General features: G+C 42.7%; 1 protein-coding gene and 1 long non-coding RNA gene across 2 annotated transcripts in view; one reads left to right on the top strand and one right to left on the bottom strand.

Annotated features, from left to right (window-relative positions):
* The first annotated feature begins 477 nt into the window (after positions 1-477).
* LOC141787497 (alpha-2Db adrenergic receptor-like) lies at positions 478-8068 on the top strand. The gene is made up of 2 exons (XM_074665951.1): positions 478-792; positions 6890-8068. The coding sequence occupies exons 1-2, from the start codon at positions 478-480 to the stop codon at positions 8027-8029; spliced, it is 1455 nt and encodes a 484-aa protein (XP_074522052.1). The 3' UTR covers positions 8030-8068.
* The window catches only part of LOC141787499 (uncharacterized), a 50862-nt gene continuing 29266 nt past the window's right edge, over positions 679-22274 (bottom strand). Inside the window, exon 3 of the long non-coding RNA XR_012598077.1 lies at positions 679-816. This is a non-coding gene — a long non-coding RNA (uncharacterized LOC141787499). The remainder of the gene's footprint in view (positions 817-22274) is intronic.

Genomic DNA, 22274 nt, shown 5'->3' with positions numbered 1-22274 from the left:
TGTTTTCTTTTCTTTCCTGACGTTTCCTCCTCCCCTCTTCTTCTTTTCCTGTTCTTTCTCTTGTGCTCGTTGATCCTTTTAGTCGGAGCGTACGCTGCATCCTGAGCAGATGTTCCCTCTTTGTGTTTTCGGCTGGTTGGTAGTAACCTCTGTCAGTCTGCTCACTCCTCTCGGCTCCTGATGATTTCACCGCATCGACTCTTTTTCAGTCCAAACTTGGAGCGTCTCAGAGAGCTGCAGCCGGAGCAGAGTTGGTCTGGATGAAACATGGACTCTGTGGATGAGAGACTCCATCACGTGCACGCTTCATCTGGAGGATGTGGAGGATTTTATTCAGTGGTTTGGATCCAGACTTAGAGTGAGACTTTTTCACATCGACTGATTTTTCTTCCTCCTCAGACATCCTCTTCCTCTTCCTCTGCTGTCATCACTCTGGAGGAGATTAAAATGGGATCCTAACGCTGTGGTTGAACCAGGATGGACTTGCTGGATGTTCTCACTCCCGTCTTGGCCACCATCCCGGCCAGCCCTCCTCCAAACTCTTCTCTGGAGAACCAGACGTCCTCGCCACAGGCTCCTCCTCTTCCTCCCCACTCTCAGGTGGCGTCTGTACTCATCGTGCTGGTGGTGTCGGTGATCATCCTGGGCACGGTGGTGGGGAACGTCCTGGTTGTGGTGGCCGTGTTCACCAGTCGAGCCCTCAGAGCGCCGCAGAACCTCTTCCTGGTGTCTCTGGCTTCAGCGGACATCCTGGTGGCCACGCTGGTCATCCCGTTCTCCTTAGCCAATGAGGTGAGGACACTCAGTAGACTCTATCTGCAGACAGAGATCACAGACCATCTGAGTCCTGATCAGAGACTGATTGTCTAAAGATGATTGCCCCCTGCAGAGGTCCAGAGGTAGAAACTACAGATATTTAAAATACGCTAAAACAGAAAATCCCTGCACATACAGTCAGAACATGACTCCTCCAGACCTGTAGGGGGCAGGCATCAGTTTCAAGAGCTGCTTTTAGATTTCATAGATCAAGGCCAAAATTTCAGTTCCACTTTTTAGTTCCTATCAGCAACATAACCCTCTGAAATTAAACCCTGAAGGTGATCATACCACCTACAGATGCTTCAGCTGTCAACTATTTTGTGATGATTTTATTTTGTCAACGTGGAGAGATTAGGATCAAGCAGCAAAGTGAATAAACTCTACAGAGAGGTTTGTTTCTAATATGCAGTTTTGTTCAGGGCCATAATAAAGAGCCTCCTTGCTAACAGCTACAGGTTGCCTACCCGTCAGTCAATCAGTCACGTCCTTGTATGAACAAAACTCTTCATTTCACCATACCATTGGCCGCAGAAGCAGCGTTTAACTCCATTTATTTGGACAAGTTGGTGTCTTTTAAACTCTAAAGTCACACTGTTAACAGCATAAAAATGTACTGTTGTTCTATGGTCAGTTTTTTAAAATGATACTTTACAACAGAGGCAACTTCTACAAGTTTTGACTGTCACAGAGCAACCGGTGTTTTGGAGTTAATAGTGACCATGCTAACTGGTGACTCTCAGCTAACAGTATCAGTCGTCAACAGGTGAAAGTCTCCAGTTAACAGGGTCACACTTTACAATGAAACACCAGCAATGTCTGCAGGTGAATAATTAACTCTGGACGTAGTTTTCTGGTTCTTTTATTATGAACCGGTTCTCAGACTCAGCAGTCTGTGTGCCTTTTTGGTTTGGGAGGGGTTCTGATTTATTGACACACGTTTACGTACTGGTCTGTCACAGTCTGGAAAGTGTCTACGGATAATGCAGTCATGAGCATTAAGTGATAGCTGTGTGCCAAATACATCTGTCCACCTAATATCTGTCCACTTGCTGATCACTTCTATCCACTCACTGCTATCTCACAAACCTGGGAGCCGTTTACCATCTGTAAAACTGATAATATTAAGCTTTAAAATGTGTTTTAGGTGGTAAACAGCTCCACGTCAGTTGAAAAACCATTATACTCTGCAGTGCTTCTGCAGCGGCATTGTTGATAGACAAATAATCCTTCGATGAAAAATTGAGTTAAAAAATACCTTACAGATAGAGAAATGATCCATTCAGATTGAAATCATGTTTTGAACTAGGCTGTAAATACTTATATAAATAATAAAATATTTCTGCCGTAAAGATTGTCTCTTTGAATAGCTGTCTGTATGGTCTGGCACTTCTGCAGACAGCCTCTAGTGGACACTTTAAGGACTGCAGTTTTTTGGCATTTAAGCATCAGCTTCATGTTCAAAGACCGGAGGTTGCTGCTTCGATAAAGAAGTACTTAGTGTGATTTATTTTTTCACTCTTACTCAAGATACTAAAGTAAATTCACTTTGAGTCCCAAAACAGATGTCCACAAAACCTGACAGAACTTTCCCAGAACTTTAGATTTTTGCAGACCACACAACAGCAGATAAACTTTCTTTTCGAAAAAATGTTTACCTTGGAAAGATCTTTTTTTCTTTTCTGATCCCCAAATCCCTAATTTAAAGCAGTGGTGTATACAAGAGGTGGGCAAGGGGGGTGCGGTCGTCCTTTTTTAAAAAAAATTTTGGCCCACTTGTAAAGAACAAATGTTAAAGTGCCATGTTTTAAGCCAAAACAAGCGCTAAAGTGCCCTGCTGGGAGCCTAAACCTGCATAAAGTGTCCTCTTAGGAGCCATAATGAGTGCCAAAGGGCCTTTTTGGGAGCTAACTTGTGATCTTGTGTGATCTTGAGAGCCAAAACACAACCAAGTGCCGTTTTTGGGGAGCCAAAACATGCGTAAAATACTCTCCAAGGAGCCATAAAAAACAAGCAAAAGGGTCCTCTTGGGAGCCAAGATGTGTATAAAATGCTCTTTTGCGAGCCAAAAAATACTCTAACGTGCTCTCCTGGTAGCCGAAACCTGCCTAAAATGGCCTCTAGGGGTCAAAATTAATACTACAGTGTCCTCTTGGGAACCATAATGAGCATAAATGATCCTTTAAGAAGCCAACTCATGGATAAAGTGCTCTCTTGAGAGCCAAAAGACACCTAAATGCCCTTATAGACGCCAAAAACACATGCTTAAGTGTCATTTTGTGAGTCATAGTGCACTGATATGTCCTCTTTAAAATCCAAATGTGGGCTTAAGTGCCCTCCTGGTTGGAAAAAAAGCATACATAACTGGCCTCTGGGGTGGCAAATGTCTGAACACCATGCTCTCGAAAAACACGCAGACTTGATTGCCTCTTCAGTGGCGAGAACACCCTGTATGTGCCTTTTTCTTTTTGCTTCTGCTCTTTACAAAGTGTGTGGATGCCACGGGTAAAATGGAGAGAAAATCCATCCTTTATTCTTTCCTCCATCTGTTGATCAGCCCAGAAAGCTCTGTCTGTATCTGTGTTTCTAATGTAGAGCACAAATAATGTATTTCACCTCCAGCCTGTACAGTAGTTACTTATATTTCTTATTCAGGTCATATGACGCACATTCACAGCTTAAAGAAGACGAAGCTGACTGTTTCTTTCACAGCAGACTGATCTTCTTTGTGTAGATCTCTTTCTAAAGCATCGACCTGAACACATTTCCTTCTTTACTCTGAAGGCTGATGGGCTTTCCTGTCAGGTTTAAACAAGATGAGCTGACAAAGAGCTGAAGAACCACAGAGACTGGATAGACAGAGGAGGGGGAATCAGCACAGGTGTGATGGAGACAGGTGAGACCCATAAGGGACAACCCCAGAGGAGGGAAACACAGGGACAGGAGGACAAACTAGACCAGACACACAAGGAGCAAAAACTATGAAATAAAATAATTTAAAAAAAAAAACAATAATTAAAGGGGCTATGAGGAGTTTCTAATTTACCCTGAAAAGTCTCTCTTCTAGATATATGCCTGATTGTAATCCACACTTTAAAATGACATTATCAAATGAGATTGTCAGCTACAGGATACACGGCAAAAAAACGAAATATTTTCAAGTGTTTTTGTCTTATTTTAAGCAAAAATGATCTTATTATACTCTACATGTGCCTCACTCAATTGACCAGCCCAGAAAAATGTCTTATTTCAAGTTATTTTAAGACAAAAATGAGGTCTGAATTGCTTGGAACAACAACAAAAAACTCTGACAATGGAACAAGAGAAAAGTGACTTGCATAAAGACATTATTCTACCTGTAAGCAAATTTTGGAGCAAGCGTCTCTTGTTCCATTGGCAGATTTATTTTGTTTCACTTGTTTGAAGCAACTCAGACCTCATTTTTGTCTTTAAATAATTGTAAACAAGATTTTTTTTTCTGGACTGGTCAGGTGAATGTGACACATACTAGGTCTAAAAAAGCATTTTCTATTGAAAATAAGACAAAAATCCCTTGATAAGGTTTCAGTTTTTTCCGGTGTATTTTAAAATACTACTTCTTAGCTTGCGAATTGGTTCAAGCAGGACTGGATTGCTTTACGGCACGTCGAGGTCTCCATGACAACACCATAGCAGTTGAAGTTTAGTAGTGAGAAGAGAGATCTGTGTTTTTCTCTGCTGAAAACGATTTCTGTGATTAATTTTGTAGTGATGGTAGACACTGGAGCTTAACTGTCAGACAGAAAAAGGGCAGAAGAGAAGAATAAAGATAAGCAGGAGAGTGATAGAGCACGAGCTAAAAGCCAACACAGGGGCTAAGCTGTTTGTGCTAATGTTCATTGGAACCCACAGTCAGCAGTTATTCTGCAGTGGTCTGTTCAAACTTGAGAGTCTATCAATATAATGAAGAGTGAGGTTACGTTAGCTCTGATTGGTAGACGACTGGTAGGATATAACCGGGATTTACTAACATTACACATTACGGACATGTTTTAGAGCACCGTCTGCCAGCTGTGCTACACTGCAAAAAAAAAAAAAAAAGAAAGAAAGAAAGAAATCTTACCAAGTTTTTTTTGTCTTATTTTCAGTAGAAAATTACTTTTTTTTGACATGATATGAGTCACAGTCACCTGACCAGTCCAGCAAAATGTCTTACTTTTAGTTACTTAAAGACAAAAATTAGGTCTGAATTGCTTTTAATGGGTAAAAAATCTGACTGTGGGATAAAAAAAATGTGCTTGTATTAAGACATTATTCTATAGTCTTGACAAAAACATTTCTCTTACCCCACTGGCAGATTTTTTTTACTTGTCACAAGCAAATCAGGTGTTATTTTTGTCTTTAAATAACTTGAAATAAGACACTTTTCTGAAATGGTCAAGTGAATGTGGCTCATATTAAGTCTTAAAAGACATTTTTACCTGAAATAAGACAAAAACACTTTGTGAGATTTCAGCTTTTTTTTCGTTTTTGCAGTGTAAATATAAACGACTTCTAAACTACTTACAAACTGACAGTGTTTACTTGTCGTCATGTTAGTCTACAGATGTGTTGGAGCACCAGGCTGCCGATAGCACTACATGCTGACATGTTTCAAACTGTACTGATGAATACCTTACCTCGGCGTGTTGTATCTGGTAAAAAGTTTTACTGAAGAAAGAAAATTTGTTTCGATCTGAAACAAAGTGTCTGATGTGTGTGTCCATTCATTGATTCAGTCATCTACCAAAACACATCTGAACTGAAAAATGCAGTGTCTCCTGTCAAATATTGATTTGCCATTAAAATGCGATTAAACTGAGATGAATTGCAATGAACTAATTACAAAGCCTTTGATAAATTAGATTCATTTCTTTAATTAAGTCCCTCCCCGACAGAAACACAAGATAAAGCCATAAAACGGATCGACACGAGAAAAATTCAAAACAGAAAAGCAGAAACACACGAGCCTGATCCTTCAGCTGTGAGATGAGCCTGTCTGAGCTGACGCAGTTTGAGCGATAAACGGGTATTTTTGGTACAGATGGTCCCGTTTTGTTTGTGTGATGGTCCGTTAGTTTTCTTATTTCACTGAAATGAAGGGACTCTGATACATGTCCCCAACAAAGGGAGGGAAACTGTCCCCATGTGAACTCAGACGCGAGACTGGCACATGAGAGATCAGGCCCCGATTACACGCCACAGAGGACCAGTTCACTGAGAATGGATCACAGACGCTTACAGCACAATGACTCACGCTTCATGTGTTCGTCTAACTGAAGCTCTGACTCTGGTCTGAGGATAGTCAGAGTCCTGGAGCCCTGTGGGGTTTCCTTCAGTTTCCACCTGACTGTGACGGAGATGAGCTGTTAGCATCTCCGCACAGCCGTTAATGGCAAGCTGTTTTAACATTCAAAAGAAAGTTTGAGTATTTGAATTCAATGGGAAAACTAATTGGTAATGGGAAACTCATGAATAGCAAAAGTTATGTCATTTCGCCTTGTCAAACTTATCTTTTAAATGTTAAAACGGCCGAGTGTTGTTTGCTTTGCAGAGCCATAAGTGGAGTATTTCAACCTTTGTGCATACTGTGTCTTTTTTGACTCATTTGCAGGAGTAAAAGCTGCAAAATCCTTCAATAAATCAAGCTCTGAGTCTGTGGCTGAATGAATCATACTCTGCCGCTAACTTTCATGTCATTAATCATCGGTCTGAAAAGTTTCAGCCACGTGAGTCCCATGGTTTTAGAGAAAGAAATGTCACTCCAAAGCCCAGTGGTTTCCCGGGTACCAGCTGATGGAGCGGGGTGAAGAGGTGAGGCTGTGACGTCGGTCTGATGGATGGTGAGAGTTTCTGACAGCTTTGAGGTTTCATCATTAAGAGCGCACTGATCTGAAACCTCCGGAGCAAACACAGACGCTTTCAGCTGCAGCCGACGTGACAGAAATAAGATATGGACTGAATCTTTATCAGGAGCAGAGAAAATCCTCAGACTGTGAATTCTCTCTGTTCCCCTGCAGCTTTAATTAACCCCATTTCTGTCTCCCTCCTCCAGGTGATGGGTTACTGGTACTTCGGCTCCACCTGGTGCTCCTTCTACCTGGCCCTGGACGTCCTCTTTTGCACCTCCTCCATCGTCCACCTCTGCGCCATCAGCCTCGACCGATACTGGTCCGTCACTAAAGCGGTGAGCTACAACCGCAAACGGACGCCGAGTCGTATCAAAGCCATGATCAGCATCGTGTGGCTCATCTCCATCGTCATCTCGTCCCCGCCGCTCCTCATGACCCAGCAGAAGGAGGTGCTGCTGACAGAGGAGGAGGGGGAGACGAGGAGGCAGGAGTGTCTCCTCATGACGCAGACGTGGTACATCCTCTCCTCCTGCCTCGTTTCCTTCTTCGCGCCAGGTGTCATCATGATCCTGGTTTACTGTAAGATTTACCGCGTGGCCAAGCAGAGAGCCTCCACCGTGTTCGTGGCCAAGAATGTGATGGAGCGGCAGCCGTCGCAGTCAGAGACCTGCTTTGCAGGCGCCGCCAGGACCTGCCACAGGAAGGGAGCGGTCTGCGACAGATCCCCGTACCAGGTGGCGAGCGCGCGGCCTGCAGACAAACTCAGCTCCTCCAATGTGGAGAGCAGCAGCAGCCGGAGAGGAGAGCTGGACGAGATCAACTTAGAGGAGAAGAAGAGTGACGTTAAAAGCTCCTCCTTCTCCTCCGTCCTGCGCTTCACCAGGAGAACCAGAGGGGGCGCCAAACCAGAGGAGAGGAAGGAGTCAGAGGGTGGTACGAATAGACTAAAGCCTCCTCCTTCTACTCCATCCTGTGCCTCCATCTCATGGGCCTCCTCAGACCACTGCTCCCACCACCTCCTGCTGCCGTCGCCCGTGCCGCTCCGCAGCAGTCAGATGTCGCTGTCCCGACAGAAGGTGGCGCAGATGAGGGAGAAGCGCTTCACCTTCGTGCTGGCGGTGGTGATGGGCGTGTTTGTTCTGTGCTGGTTCCCGTTCTTCTTCACGTACAGCCTGCAGGCCGTCTGCAGGGACAACTGCAACATCCCCGACTCACTCTTCAACCTCTTCTTCTGGATCGGATACTGCAACAGCTGCCTGAACCCCATCATCTACACCGTCTTCAACCGGGACTTCAGGAGGGCCTTCAAGAAGATCCTGTTTGAGACTCACAAACACACATGAGGCCCGTGTGTGTGTGTGTGTGTGTGTGTGTGTGTGTGTGTGTGTGTGTGTGTGTGTGTGTGTTTTAATCCACTGTGCTGTCACAGCGACATTAAAGGGCTTCTCATACAGACAGAGTGATGATTCATTATTTAAACGCTCAGTGAAGTTTCAATGAAACACTCTTCATCCAGAAGAGGGGTGAGGATGATGATGATGCCTGCAATAATAAGACTGCAAGGACGATGATAAAAAAGAAGAATAGAATAGAAAATACTTTATTTATCCCCAAGGGGAAATTCAGAAGGAGTCACAGCAGCATTCAAGAAAACAAAAGTAAGAAAGTGTATAGAAAGTGCAGAAAGCTCCATAAGAAAATAGATGATGACAGCTTGTCCATCATTGTCCAGTTCAGCCAGCCTCCACCTCCACAGGGTCCAGGACTGAGCTTCTTCAGCAGTCTGTTCAGTCTCTGTCTCCTGGATCCTGTCTGCTCACAGCAGGTGAAGTTCTTCCAATGTGGCGTTGGTGTCTGATGTTAGCTCTGTTAGCCATGTCTGTGAATAGCATGATGCTACTCTGCCTTCTGGTATTCCCTCTGTTGCTGGGTTAGCATGGCTAGCTTGAATTCATGCCTTCTTAGCTCTCACCAGCACGTCATCCTCACCTTGTGAAAACCATCAGGCCTTGCATTGACATGCTACAGGCTGCTAACAGCTGATTTCACATGTAAACAATGACATGTAGGATCTCCAGACAAACACAGGAGAAAAGTAGTAAAAATATCACTGAAGCCACAAAAAGTTTGGTGTCCACGACCAACAAATGAACCATACAAAGTAATGATCCACTCCAAATACAAAGATTATGAAAAAGAGACAAAAAATTACAAGAAACGGACAAAGAAGAGAGAGCTGCTACAACAGGCAGACACACCAAGGTGGCGTCTAGCAACAAGTATGATGAAGGTGATGATGATATTGATGGTGATGAAGATGATATAAATGGTAAAGGTGATAAGAAAAATGCTAAGGATAATTTATTGATGTCTTGATGAGGATATCAATGGAGATAAATGGAGATGAGAAAAAAATGTCTATCTCATGATGTGTATGATGAAGAGGATCAGTTGACAATGATGACAGAATCATCTTAAAAGAGAGGGTGATGAAGATGGTTTTGTTTAAAGAGAAGGTTGGGATAAAGGTAACATGAAAAGATGAGAATGATGTTGATGAGGACCACAGTGAGGGTGATGATGATGATAACGAATATTATGATGATGATGATGATGATGATTATGATGATAATGATAATGATGGTGATAAGACTTAGAGGCTGATGACAATTGAGATAATGATGAGAATGATAAGACTGAGAGCTGATGGTAATGAAGATAATGATGAGAATGATGTTTATGAGGTTGAAGATAACAAGGATCACAGTAAGGATGCTGCAGTTTGTGATGATGATGATGATGATGATGACGAAGATGATGATGATGATGAGGATGAAGTTTGTGATGATGATGACAGGACTCAGAGGCTGATGATGATGATGAAGATAATGATGAGAATGATGTTAATGGGGTTGAAGGTAAAGAGGATCACTGTGAGGATAATGAAGTTTGTGATGATGATGATGATGATGATGATGATGAAGGGGGATGATAATTATTTGGTTGATGACGATGCGGATGATGATGATAATCATAATGATTATGGTGATTATGAGGAAGGTGGTAGTGATGATGATTACACTGTTGAGAAGATAATAGTGATGAGGAAAATTATTACATCCTGATAATGATGATGATGATGATACTGAAGTGAAATGATGATTTGGTTAATAGCAACAATGACCATGGTAATGATTGTGGTGATTATGAGAAAGGTGAGAGTGATGATGATTACACTTAAGAAGACGATGAAATGGGGATGATGATGATGATGATGATGATAATGAGGATGTTGATTATAAAAATGATGATGTTGAATATGTTAAAAATATCAGAATGATGATGATGATGACATCCAAAGGATGTTGAAGATAGTTGTTGTCACAGCAGTGTGGCACTTAGTGTTCAGCTCAGTCTGTCCTCGGGGCAGAGAGCTGAGAAATATCTGAGGCGTAACTCTGGGGATCTTATGCTGATGATATCAATGAGTGAGGGGAGGGGAGGAAACCCACAGTGCTCTGAGGAACAAAGGACGAACAGTTTGATGTTACGGTTTCTCTTTCCTCAGAGTGATCACACAGCAGCTGCTCCTTCAACCTGAGCAGACGCCGAGCAGGAAACTGAATCAAAGTCCGACATTTCTTACTCATCCCTCACAGTGTAGACTCTGAGCAGCTCAGGGCCAAAAACATTAAAGATTCATGTGCCGCTGGCAGACCGAAGGGAGTGCATACACATTCAGGATAATGGCCCCCACATCTCTGAGTAAATGTAATCAGCCCAAGCGCTGGTGATTATCCTGTGGAGCTCATCATGAAATAATTGGACGGGACTCTGAGAGCTGCATCACTCAGAGCTCTGAGACTCTGAGAAAACAAAGGTAGAAGAGCGAACCAACACACAGCCAATACCAAACCAACACCAAACCAAAGCTAAACCAACACTAAACCAACGCTAAACACCAAACACCAAACAAACCCCAAACACAATACTAAACCAACATTAAACCAACACCTAAGGCCAAACCAACAATAAACTGACAAACCAAAACCAAAAATTATACCAAACAACACCTGTATGGTTTCATCTTTGTCTGACGGGTTCAGACTGTTATTTCTGAAACAAACCTCAGATAAAAAAAGACTCCATGCTTACACAGAGAGGTCCAAGGCCGCCCTGTTACATCATCTGGTTTCCAGGCAACAGAGTTTGAAAACATGCCGACAATCGCTTTATTACCTGTCCTACCTGAAATAAACTGCTGCTGAAACCTGTAGAAGTCAGAAAACACAGAAAGCAGCAGCAGCACACGAACCAGAGCAGTTAGACTGTTTAAACTTTAGTGTTCACAGAGGAGAAGAGGAGATATCCTACATAGAGATGCTAAATCTAGACTCTTAATAAACCAGGGTTAAATAAAAATTCTTTTTTCAATCATTTATTTAAGGGCGTATCAAGATTGATTCACTCCGTTTGTCAATGTGTGCACCCAGACATTCTGAGTGTCCAGTTTTTATATAAGCATCAGCATGCACCACACGGTGACTGGAGCTCCTCATGAAAAAAGCAGCTAATGGCTGTCGTAGAAGTCACTAAATGACGTCGTCGCCTAAATTGCATAATTGGACATTTGCATGTAATTGCCATGGATGCTGTAGGAGAGCAGAATAACAAGGTAGGAGAGAGAAACACCGTGTCATGGTTTGGTGTTTTTCTGGGTTTTGGATTTTCTTTTTTATGGTTTTATGGTTATTCTTTGTATTTCTTGTGTTAATCTTAGTTCTTCTTGTTGTGTGTTCTGTGTTTCCTGTTTTTGTCTTTAGTTCTTGTTGTAGGTCTTTTCTGTTATGTTCTGTATTTTGGATTTTTCTAGTCTCTGGCTTTAGTTTCCTTGTGTTGGTTGAGTTCTCCCTCTTGGCTTTGTGTTTCCCTCTAGTTTGATTGCCCGTCATGTGTTTCACCTGTGTCTCGTGTCTCACCTGTGCTGATTGTCCATGTGTCTATTTAGGCCTTGTACACACAAAGCCAGATATTTTCAAAACTGAATACAACCCTCCCCAACCACACACAGCAACAAATCAACAGGTGAGTGCAGCGTAAAGCACACTAAACCCATAATGGGCAGCGTTTTTTCGACATAAAACCTGTGCCACCCAATCAGAATGAACTTCATGCACTCAACCAAAAACTCAGTTTCCCAGCGTCTTTGCAAAACCATGAAACCATGAAACCATTTTTTTCCAAAACCTTCACTTTGGCCGGGGTTTTCAGTGACGTAAAACTGCAGTTTTTTGTAGACGGGGGTATAAAACATGAAAAAAAATATATATGTGGTTTCCCAAATACCTGGCTATGTGTGGACATTACCTTAGGCCCTCCTCACACGAGGACGGCCCCGTATCGTCTTGTCGTCGGCATCAAAACATGTATCGCTGTTTACACATCATATTGTACATAGGCTTGTGCATTTACATGACAACGCAAAACTGTCGTCGGGTTGCCCGTCTGGTTCTGCTCCGAGGCGGACTCCACGTCAACAAGTGCTCATTCACGCGTGACATGCTGCGTCTCTGCATGAGCACTTGTTGTTGTTGTTGCCGTAGCTGGTGTTGTTCATGCTCTCTGAGAAAATGTTGATATCATAGTTGAAGTAATATTTGTAGCTGCTGGAACAATATCAGAATCAGAAACCTGCCGCCATCATTGTTGTTGTTGTTGTTTGTGACAACGTGGGTTGGGGGGCGGGGAGTAGGAGGGGTGCTATGAGGTCACCGTCTTTTCCGGACTTATCTGTTTATACCAAGTACAGCATGAAAACGAATACGCAGATATCCACCTGCAGACCCTTTTCAAAAAAGATGCAGAGTCATGGACAAATACGCGTATCTGTGTGTCAATATCACCGGATCGATAGTTTATTTTACCGGAGTCGTAGAAATTCGTACTCGTGTAAAGTCCACCTTAGTCTCAGTGTTTCTTGAGTTCCTTGACAGTTCATTGTCCACTGACGCCCTGTCTGCACATCCTGCTGTGTCTTCTTGGCTCTCAATGAGTTTTCTAGTGCTTAGGATTTTGTAAGAGTTTGGGTTTTTTTTTAATTTTGAGTTTAGTTTGATAAACCTTTTTGTCTTGACCTGTTACTGGGTTCCTCCTCTTTTGATTTTCTTTGTGGAACTTCACAGCCATAAATATGTTTAGAGCTATAAATGAGCTTCTTTCTGTCCATTCTTGTTTATAATGAAAGAATATCAAACCTAGCGCGACGGTTGGCCCTGCAGCCTCACAGCAAGAAGGTCACCGGTTCGATTCTCAGCTTGGCAGGTTGGCCTTTCTGTGTGAAGTTTGCATGTTCTCTCTGGGTACCGGCTTCCTCCCACAATCCAAAAACATGCTCACCAGGCTTCGTTTCGCTTATTTCAATCATATTTAAAAGTATACCAACCACAGCGACACCACTGAAAACCATGTTGACCGAAAAGGTTTAGGCTGAAGCTACTTAGCTTATATGTGCCTAATCTTCTTACTGTACAACATTATACCAGAGCCAAACAAAAAGTCAAACAACACAATCTCAACAACCAATGAATAATTAATAATCCAAAAAAGAACTGAGAAGAGAATATCCCAAAAATAACAGCAGCAAATACAAAAGAAGCAAATACAAAATAATTCCTGAGGACTTTCCCGTTATCCCTGTTTTTCCTTCTTTTCTTCCATCCTTCCTCCTCCTCTTCCCCTTTTCTTATTCTCTTTTTTGTTCCCTTTCTTTCTCCTCCCTCTTATTTCTTCTTCCTTCCTTCCAATCCCTCTCCTCCATTACCCCTCTTTCTCTTCCCCTCCTTCATGCTGCCCTTATCCCATCTCCTTTCTATCTTCTTCTTCTTCTGCCTTCCCTCTCCCATATCTTCCCTTTCTCCCATTTTCACAGGTTAATTGGTCACTAGAAATTGTACCTAGGTGTGAGTGTGTGCATGAATGGTTGTCTGTCTCTATGTGTGTCAGCCCTGTGATTAACTGGTGACCAGTCCAGGGTGTACCCCGCCTCTCGCCCAATGACAGCTGGGATAGGCCCCAGCCACTTGCGACCCTGAACAGGATAAGCGGTTCAGAAAATGAATGAATGAATAAATCAAATTTCCTCCTTTATCTGGGATTGGGACTGCCAAAAGTGATCCAAAAATGGGCATGCTTCCGGTTTGCCTTGGACTTGTCCACCTATGGGCGGTTTCGGACAGGGGAAGGGTCCACGGCAGCACCCGCTGCTCATTGAAGAGTAAAATCGATACACACTTTTGAATTAAATTTATATTTAATATATTCATATTAGAATGTCTAGAAAAGTGTCTTGTTTCAAGTTATTTAAAGACAAAAATGAGGTCTGAATTGCTTGTAGCAAGTTAATAAATCTGCCTATTGAACAAGAGGAAAGTTACGTTTAATAAGAAATCGATGTTTAGTTTTAAGCACATTTTTGGGCAATTTTTCTTGTTTTACTGGCAAATTAATTTTTTTCAGGCCTCATTTTTGTCTTTTAACAACTTGCAACAAAACATTTTTCTGGACTAATAAGTTGAATGTGGTTCAAATGAAGACAATTTTTACTCAAAATCAAATAAGACAAAAAGTGACAAAAATATGTGATAAGATTTTAGTTTTTTGCTGTTTAGTTTTTCTCCTTGAAAAAAAAAGAGTCTCTGGAAAAGAGGGTCTGAAAACTGAATACAGAGAAAAACACTGAGTCGGCCTCACTGGCACCACATCAGTTTTGTTTTCAGGTCCATTTAGAGACGTGTGCAGACTGAGTTTTTAAGAGTGTTTCCAAACTTTTCAATAATGGGAAGTCCAGACATGTATTGACTGCCATGTCCAGACTTTTATAAATGGGTGAACCATGCTGGTGATTTATGGGTGTGTCACTGTTGTTTATGGTATGGTGGGTGACTTGGCGTGACCAGGGTCCATATGCAGGTGCAGTCATTAGTGATGAAAAGGGGCCATTTGCAGTAATCAGGAATTTGTTAGCGGTGTGTAGGAGCCAGGCTAACATTTATCATGTTTATCACTGTTAATACAGAAATGTCATCAATAATGATAATACAATAAAAATACATTTTATTTATGGAGCGCTTTTCTAAACACTCAAAGACACTTGACATGAATTAAAAACCCTTTAAACTCTACAACTGGGATAACAATTGACAGCCCAGTGAGGTTTGTGCAAAAGAGAAAATAGCAAAACATACAGTTTAACAACTCCAATGTACCATCTGCACATCCACAGGAACATAGAGCGGATTCTTAATCCTCTAACCAGCAGATAATAGGTATTTATTTCAGGAGTTAGAGCCACATTACTAGGTAAGAAGTGCAGAATTCAGACTTGGATTAATTTCCGTTGGGTGATTTGGCTCAGATCCCAGAGGATAAATACAGTCAGAACGTCAAACACCAGAGTTCAATCATCAAAACCTGCAGGACGATCTGTCCACACTGACCCCCTCACCCCTCCACCAGGCTGTGTCCAAATACTGAACCACCTTTATTTCCAAACCGTAGACACCTTCCTGTGATTTCAGCGCCTTTCCTCTCCGTCACAGCTTCAGTCTCAACCTTTCCCTTGACCTCTGATGTGACTGAAAGGTTTTTTCTTCCTGTTGCTGCTGAGCTGTTATCTTAGCCCTCCTCCTCCTCCTCCTCCTACCTGTGCAGGTCTGTAAACAGAGGACAGACCTCTCTGACTCAGTCTGTAAACACTCTGAAAAAAGCTTTCTCCACGTCTGGAACCAAAACATCTTCAGAGCTTTCAAAGGAGCAGATTAAAGTTTGCTCTGAGTCCTTAGAGGTGACGAACGGGTCGCCCAGTGTTTGATCTGTTGCAGCTTCTCCTCTGTGAGTGATGAAAGGGGAGAAGTCTGACTGAGTGTTATCAAGAGTTTCTCTGCAGCCTGAGGCCAGAGCAGCCCCTCAGAGTCTGAGGATGTTTCAGCCAAACGGAGGAAAAACACTCTGCAGGGAGTCTGTAATCAGAATCTGCTGTGGGTCTGACTAAAACCTGAAACACTCACCTTCCTACAGGTGCTACAACTCAGGCCCCGTTTACACGACAACGTTTCACCCCAAAATGCAAAAAAACGCAGTGAAAAAAATCAGTGTTTACACAGGAATGCTGAGGGCAACGGTGGCAGCGAGGTTTCAGAAAATTCCACTCTGGAGGCTGTTTTCAAATTTACTTTTGTAGGTTGGCTGAAATGTCCTCACCTGTCCCCCAGGTGTCTCTGATCCCACTTGATCAGTGGTCAGTTTTCTGCAATGTTACCTGCTGCGTAAACATCAGCAAACTCTGCTTCTGACCAAGAAACATGTTCTCCATTAGGGGGCAATGTGGAGAAAATATGTCAGGATGTTTTTGTGGTAGGATCAGGATCTGGATTTGATCAGGATCACTTTACATATTCAGACTATTTTCACCTACAGACATAACTGAAGGATGGAAAAAAGGAGGATGGAAGGAAGGGAAAGAGGAAGAAAGAAAGAAAGGAAGGGAAGATGGAAGAGCAAAAATGTAGGGGGGGGTAAAGAAAGAAAGAAAAGGAAATGTGTAAGGTAGGAAAGAATGACAAGGAAAAAATGAAGGAATGAATAAGAGAATGAGAGATGAAGGGTGCAAGAAAGGAACAGAAGGGAAGAAAAGGGAGGAAATAAGGAGTAAAAGGAAGCTAGGAATAAGTTAAAAGGAGGAAGGAAATAAGTAGTGAAAGGAAGCTAAGAAGAAGTTTGAGGAAGGAAGAAAGAAATGAAGGGAAGAAAAGGAAAGAAATAAGGAGTGAAAGGAAGCTACGAAGAAGTTAAAGGAAGGAATGAAATTAGGAGTAAAAGAAAGCTAGGAAGAAATTAAAGTAAGGAAGGAAGGAAATAAGTAGTGAAAGGAAGCTAATAAGAAGTTAAAGGAAGGAAGGAAGAAAGGAAGGCAAGAAAGGGGAGGAAATAAGACTTGAAAGTGAGCTATGAAGAAGTTAAAGGAAGGAAGGAAATAAGGAGTAAACGAAAGCTATGAAGAAATTAAAGAAAGGAAGGAAGGTAGGAAGGAAGGAGTAAAAGGAAGCTAGGAAAAAGTTAAAGGAAGGAAGGAAGGAAATAAGGAGTAAAAAGAAGCTAGGAAGAAGCTAAAGAAAGGCAGGGAGGAAGAAATGTGGAAAAAGACAGGAAGAGAGCAAAAGAAAGATGAGAAAGGTAAGAAGAAAGGAAGGCAAGAAAGTAAGGAGAGATGGAAGGTTGGAAGGAAGGAAAGGAAGGAAAGAGGGGAAGAACAGAAGGAAAGGAAAGAAGTGAGGAAATGGGGAAAGGGAATTAGGTAAGGGTGGAATAAAAGGAAGGAAAGGGAGAAAGAAGGAAAGGACTGAAGGTTAGAAAGACTGAAAGTAGGGAAAGGACAGAAGGAAGCTAGGGAGGGAGGAAGGAAGATTGGAAACAAAGAATAGAAAAACAGAAGGAGGAAAGGAAAGAACAGAGGAAGGAATTAAAAGAAAGACAGAAAGAGAAGGGAAAGGGAAAATAATTCAGACCAATTTTTTCTGGAAGTTCTTTTCTGCTCCATCCCAACTCTAATCTGGTCTTTTTTCCTCTAAGCGTATTTTTAAACTCTCACATTTTCACATCATGATAAATCTGTTGAGTTGTTGAGTTTCTGCAGAAAGGACAGAGGAAGCAGCCTGTGCACAGTCAGGATGGAGTTTGGAGAGCTTCATAATTCAGGAAAGGATTGCTCTAACACTCCATAATAAAACAGCCTGCTCCTCCCGGCTCTTCAGAGTGTCCCTCCATCCTGACAGTCTCTGTTACTCAGAGGACTCTTCTCACAGCTGAGTGACAGACTGAAGAAATATTTCTGGAACTTTCTCAGGCGGAGCCCCTGAAATGTCAGGACACAGAGTTCGCTGCTCTAAATTAGAAGTTTCAGGCTGAGTTTGAACTTTCACAGAGCTGCTGAAGCTGCCACAGACACAGATCCTTCAGGCTGCAGGAGGGGAGAGAAAACCTGAGAGGCTTTTTAAAGAAGCTCTCAAAGTGGAGAGGGGACAACTCATTCATCGCTGAGCTGATCAGAGTCGGGGCCGGCTGTGTGCTGACTCATTACCTCTCGTCCTGAGTCACTGAGAGAAGCTTTTCTGTTTTTCTGTGTCGAGCACAATAACACCTCTCCTCTGTTCTCTCTTTTCCCTTCTCCAGCAGTCTTTGACTTTTTGTTCAAGACTTTTCCAGGTAAGACTCTTCTGACGTGGTCTCTGACTCCAGGAAGGAGACGGCTATCGTTCAGTTTTTTGAGCTTCCTGTGGTCAGACTTCGCCTGGACACCCACCCAGCTTTTTTTTTTTTATAAACAGACTTTGAACTGTGGGTTTGTGTTTCTGTTGAACTCCTGTGGTTGTGGTTTCAGCGGACAGCAGAGTCCCTGAAGTGATCTGTGTAGAGATCTTCATCACGTTGATGAGCCAGTGGTCTCTCTCAGCCTCCCCTTCCTCGTCTTTAACCCTCAGTGTAACTCCTACACACACACACACTTACACACACATTGTGTATGAAGCAGCATGGCGCTCAGGGAGCCTGTGACGTCTCCTAACCTTGAGCTCCTTTGTGTAGAGCTCATCTGGATTCTGGGCATGCAGGTGATTTTACAATCTGCCGTTTACTCGGCTCGTTGGTTCAGGGTGACAGAGAAACACAAAGGCTCTCCTGCTGCAGTCAGGGGGAACAAAGAGACCAGCAGCTGGACTCGGCTGTGGGTGTGAGGGCGCCAGAGAGCAGACACGCTGAAAACATCCTCTAAAACCGAGATTAAAGAGTCAGACTGAAGACACAGCTGGAGCTTTAGATCCATGCTCCTGTGTAATGATCGGGGTTTTCTGTAGATTGGTTTGAAAAAAAAAAGACTTCTGTGAAAATCATTTTAATCAGTAGAGCTCATCTGTAACAAAACCACGTGTTCTCAACAACAGGCCATACAAAGATGCAAACCATATAGACGTATAGTATATTATTGATGTAAACCAACCACATTATTGGAAACAATGGAAGCACTGTAAACAATGTTTATCAAAGATATAGACCACATTGAAAATATTAAAGTGATACTCCGGGATGGAATAAGTTGGGTCCTGTCACAAGGTTTAGGGCAGAAATTACCCCTACAGCAGTGTTTTTGTGCAGCAGAAGCCCAAGGCGCTCGCACCAAACACCCCCTCCCTGCTCCTCTGCTGGTTTCCTCTGCACTCAGACGGGGCCATATTTTACTTGACAAAAAACACAAATAAACGGACTCCCACTGAAAAAAATCTGATATCGGTCTGCATTCACGCTTTATTTAGAGAATTTTCAGCGCGTTACTTTCACACAAAAACACCGCTAAATAAGACTCTAGTTCACATCGTGTCGTAAAACGGTTCTACCTCCGCTGCAGAGCCACAGCTGGCTACGAGACGCTCGCTGCTTAGTGTATCAGTCCGCACGCGGGGTGTGCTAGATATCAACAAACGCAGGTAGTCTGCCAGGACGAGGAGACACGGTGAGAACTAGAGCCTTATTTAGCAGTATTTTTGTGTGAAAGTAACGCACTGAAAATTCTCTAAATAAAGCGTGAATGCAGACCGATATCAGATTTTTTCGGTGAGTCTGTTTATTTGTGTTTTTGGTCAAGTAAAATATGGCCCCGTCTGAGTGCAGAGGAAACCGGCAGAGGAGCAGGGAGGGGGTGTTTGGTGCGAGCGCCCTGGGCTTCTGCTGCACAAAAACACTGCTGTAGGGGTCATTTCTGCCCTAAACCTTGTGACAGGACCCAACTTGTTCCATCCCCGAGTATCACTTTAAGGTCACAATCCACATAAATGACTGAAAATCAAACTATAAACACAACTGTATGTACAATGTAAACTAATCAAACAATACAACTCATCCATAAAAACATCAACTGTCCTGACTGATCAGTCCCCAAAACATAAACCATACTAACACTGTAAGCACTGTCCACAGTGTAAATGTGTTAACACTGTTAATTGTTTTTAAAAACTTGTAAACCATATAAAAGACATAAGATATATAAACCGCATACAAATATCAGCATCTTAAATCACATAAATGATGTAAACAATCACACTAACGAACCACTGTCCTCTCCTCTCCAATGAAATGAATAAAAAAACCCAAGAGTTAACTTTAAAAAACAAAACAAAACAAAACAATGTAAACCCTACAGCATTGTAAACTGACCAAACGATAGAAACCATATTTTAAAGGTCCCATATTGTGCTCCTTTTCTGCAGTTTAATATGGATCATTGATGTCTTCAAGAAATGGTAGTAACATGTTTTGGTCCAAAAAGCCAATAAATCAAGCACAGCAGCATTGTTTCCAGGCTCTCATAGCCCCTCTGTTCAGAACGCTCTGATTTAGTAGGCGTAGCCTCCATATGTAAATGAGCCACCGCTGATACCGCCGCGCTCTTCCACGTCACTGAGAGCGGCGCCACGAGCTCTGAGCATAGGCTCCGAGTGCACAATGTTTAGAAAACAGCGAAGCTCGTTTACTGTAACATTACAGGCTAAAACAACAGGCTAACCGCAGCTAAAGTTAGCATCCTGAAGCTAACACAGAGACAGCGGGGACACTGAGGAAAAGCTCTTACATCTGCTCCACAGCACACAGCATTTAAAATACTCACATTTCCAGGGTCTGAGGTTTGTTGGCGGATGGTTGGTAATGCTCCTGGATTCAGGACCAGTCTATTGGCTAGCCCTCTGTTGTACTGTCCAAAGTTGGAAAAGCAGTAGGCCGTGAAGTGACTGAGTTTTACTGAGTGTAGCTGGCACATTTCCTTGATAAATGAACTCTAGACACTTAATGTTGTCTTCTTCCGAGATGGAAAGCTTGTGCATGGAACTATGTGGCCGTTTACAGCCAAAAACAGAGCAGTGATGGCTCTTCAACTTTGGCATTCTCCTCCCCGCTGACGTCGGCAAATCCCCAAAATCCAAACAGCTCGTTTTAGGTCAGGATTTTACATTCACAAGCAAGACTAAATACAGGTTTGGTCATTAAATATCACATTTTGTGGGCTGGGGGGGGGGAAGCCAAAGACCCACAGATTTAACTAAAAGACTTAATAAAGTGATTTCTGCATAATATGGGACCTTTAAGCCTTAAATCCAGGAAGAGCTGCAGAAACTGCTCACACAGAGCTGTCTCCTCACACCATCAGAGATAAAATCACGTTTAACTCATATGCAGGTCGAGTTTGTTCGTCATCTTAAATGAAACAGCAGGGTGTGTGTGCGGTGTTTGTTTCCTGAGTGGTTCTGATTCAGAGAGGAAGTGATCAGTGAGCATAAGAACAAACTGCAGCTCAGAGTGAAAGCTAATAAGGAGACGGAGAAAACACCAACTCCCAGAAGGCCGTCTGCTCTGGACGAGGAGAGAGAAAGTAATAAAGTTAACAGCAGCAGGGAGACGCAGACCACTCTGAATAATGATGTGACTACGCTTTGTTTCCTGAGCCCGAGAAGAAACGTTAGAGAAAGAAGGGATTTATTTCTTTGACGTGTTTTAAAGCTCCACGCGGCCTCGCTCCTCCATCACCTCACCAGGTGTGGGCTGAAAACACTTTGACTCATCTCCCACATGAAGCCCCGCTCTCTCTGTCCTCCTAAGCAGACCTTCAGAGTCTCATATCCAGGTATCAGAGCCAGTTTACAGCCCAGTGCTGGTCTCACTCAGAGCTTCACGTGTGTCTGTACGAGGCTCTCAGGGTCAGGACACGGCGGCGTCTGAGCTGACACGGGACTGCTCCGGAGTTACTGACGCAGAGTTCATTATCAAACATTGACTAAACATCCCACCACAGAGGAAATAAACCAGAGTCAGAGCTGCAGAGTTATTAAACTGCTCTGTGGAGGAGGAACACAGTTAACGATTTAATATTTCAACAAACATTTCACTTGAAATGTTTTAGTTTGAAATTCACAATCAAACTTTCTCTACAATACTTCCCCACGGACTTCTGATGCTGTGTTAGAGACAAAACACGACTTCCAGGGTTAGAAAAAAAAAGAAACAAATCATAGTGCAGTTCCTTTCCTGTCCACTAGCGGCCGCAGACAGAGGATGCTCTTCATGTGCAGGTGTTTCACTGCAAAAAATGGAAATCTTATCAAGTGTTTTTGTCTTATTTTAAGTAAAAAATGTCTTAGTACACTTGATATGAGCCACATTCAACTGATCAGTCCATAAAAATGTCTCGTTTCAAGTTATTTAAAGACAATAATTAGCTCTAGATTGCTTGTAACTAAAAAAAATAATCTGCAAATAGGGCAAGAAAAAATTGCTAGAAAATTTGCTTGAAACCAGAATATTGTCTTAATACAAGTAACTGTTCTCTTGTTCTATTGGCAGATTTTTGTAATGTGTTACAAGCATAGACTGTAAAAAAATTTACGTCATCTTGCTGGGCTCGAACTGACGTCTCCACAAAAACTGCTCCCCCTGGTGGCTGGCTGCAGTATAGGTTGAAAAATCCAGCTTTCCAGCCATTCCAGATGGGCT

The sequence above is a fragment of the Halichoeres trimaculatus genome, unplaced genomic scaffold (assembly GCF_033239565.1).
Source record: "Halichoeres trimaculatus isolate MK-OKI-2021-1 unplaced genomic scaffold, fHalTri1.1 fHalTri1_scaffold_3, whole genome shotgun sequence".
Lineage (NCBI taxonomy): Eukaryota > Metazoa > Chordata > Actinopteri > Labriformes > Labridae > Halichoeres > Halichoeres trimaculatus.
The sequence above is the reverse complement of the archived record's forward strand: the minus strand, read 5'-3'. Positions and strand labels throughout refer to the sequence as shown.

Bases quoted from the DNA above. Each gene is read 5' to 3' on its own strand.
- LOC141787497 (XM_074665951.1), top strand. From the start codon at position 478: ATGGACTTGCTGGATGTTCTCACTCCCGTCTTGGCCACCATCCCGGCC. The intron at 793-6,889 runs GTGAGGACACTC...TCCCTCCTCCAG, and splicing joins CGTTCTCCTTAGCCAATGAG to GTGATGGGTTACTGGTACTT.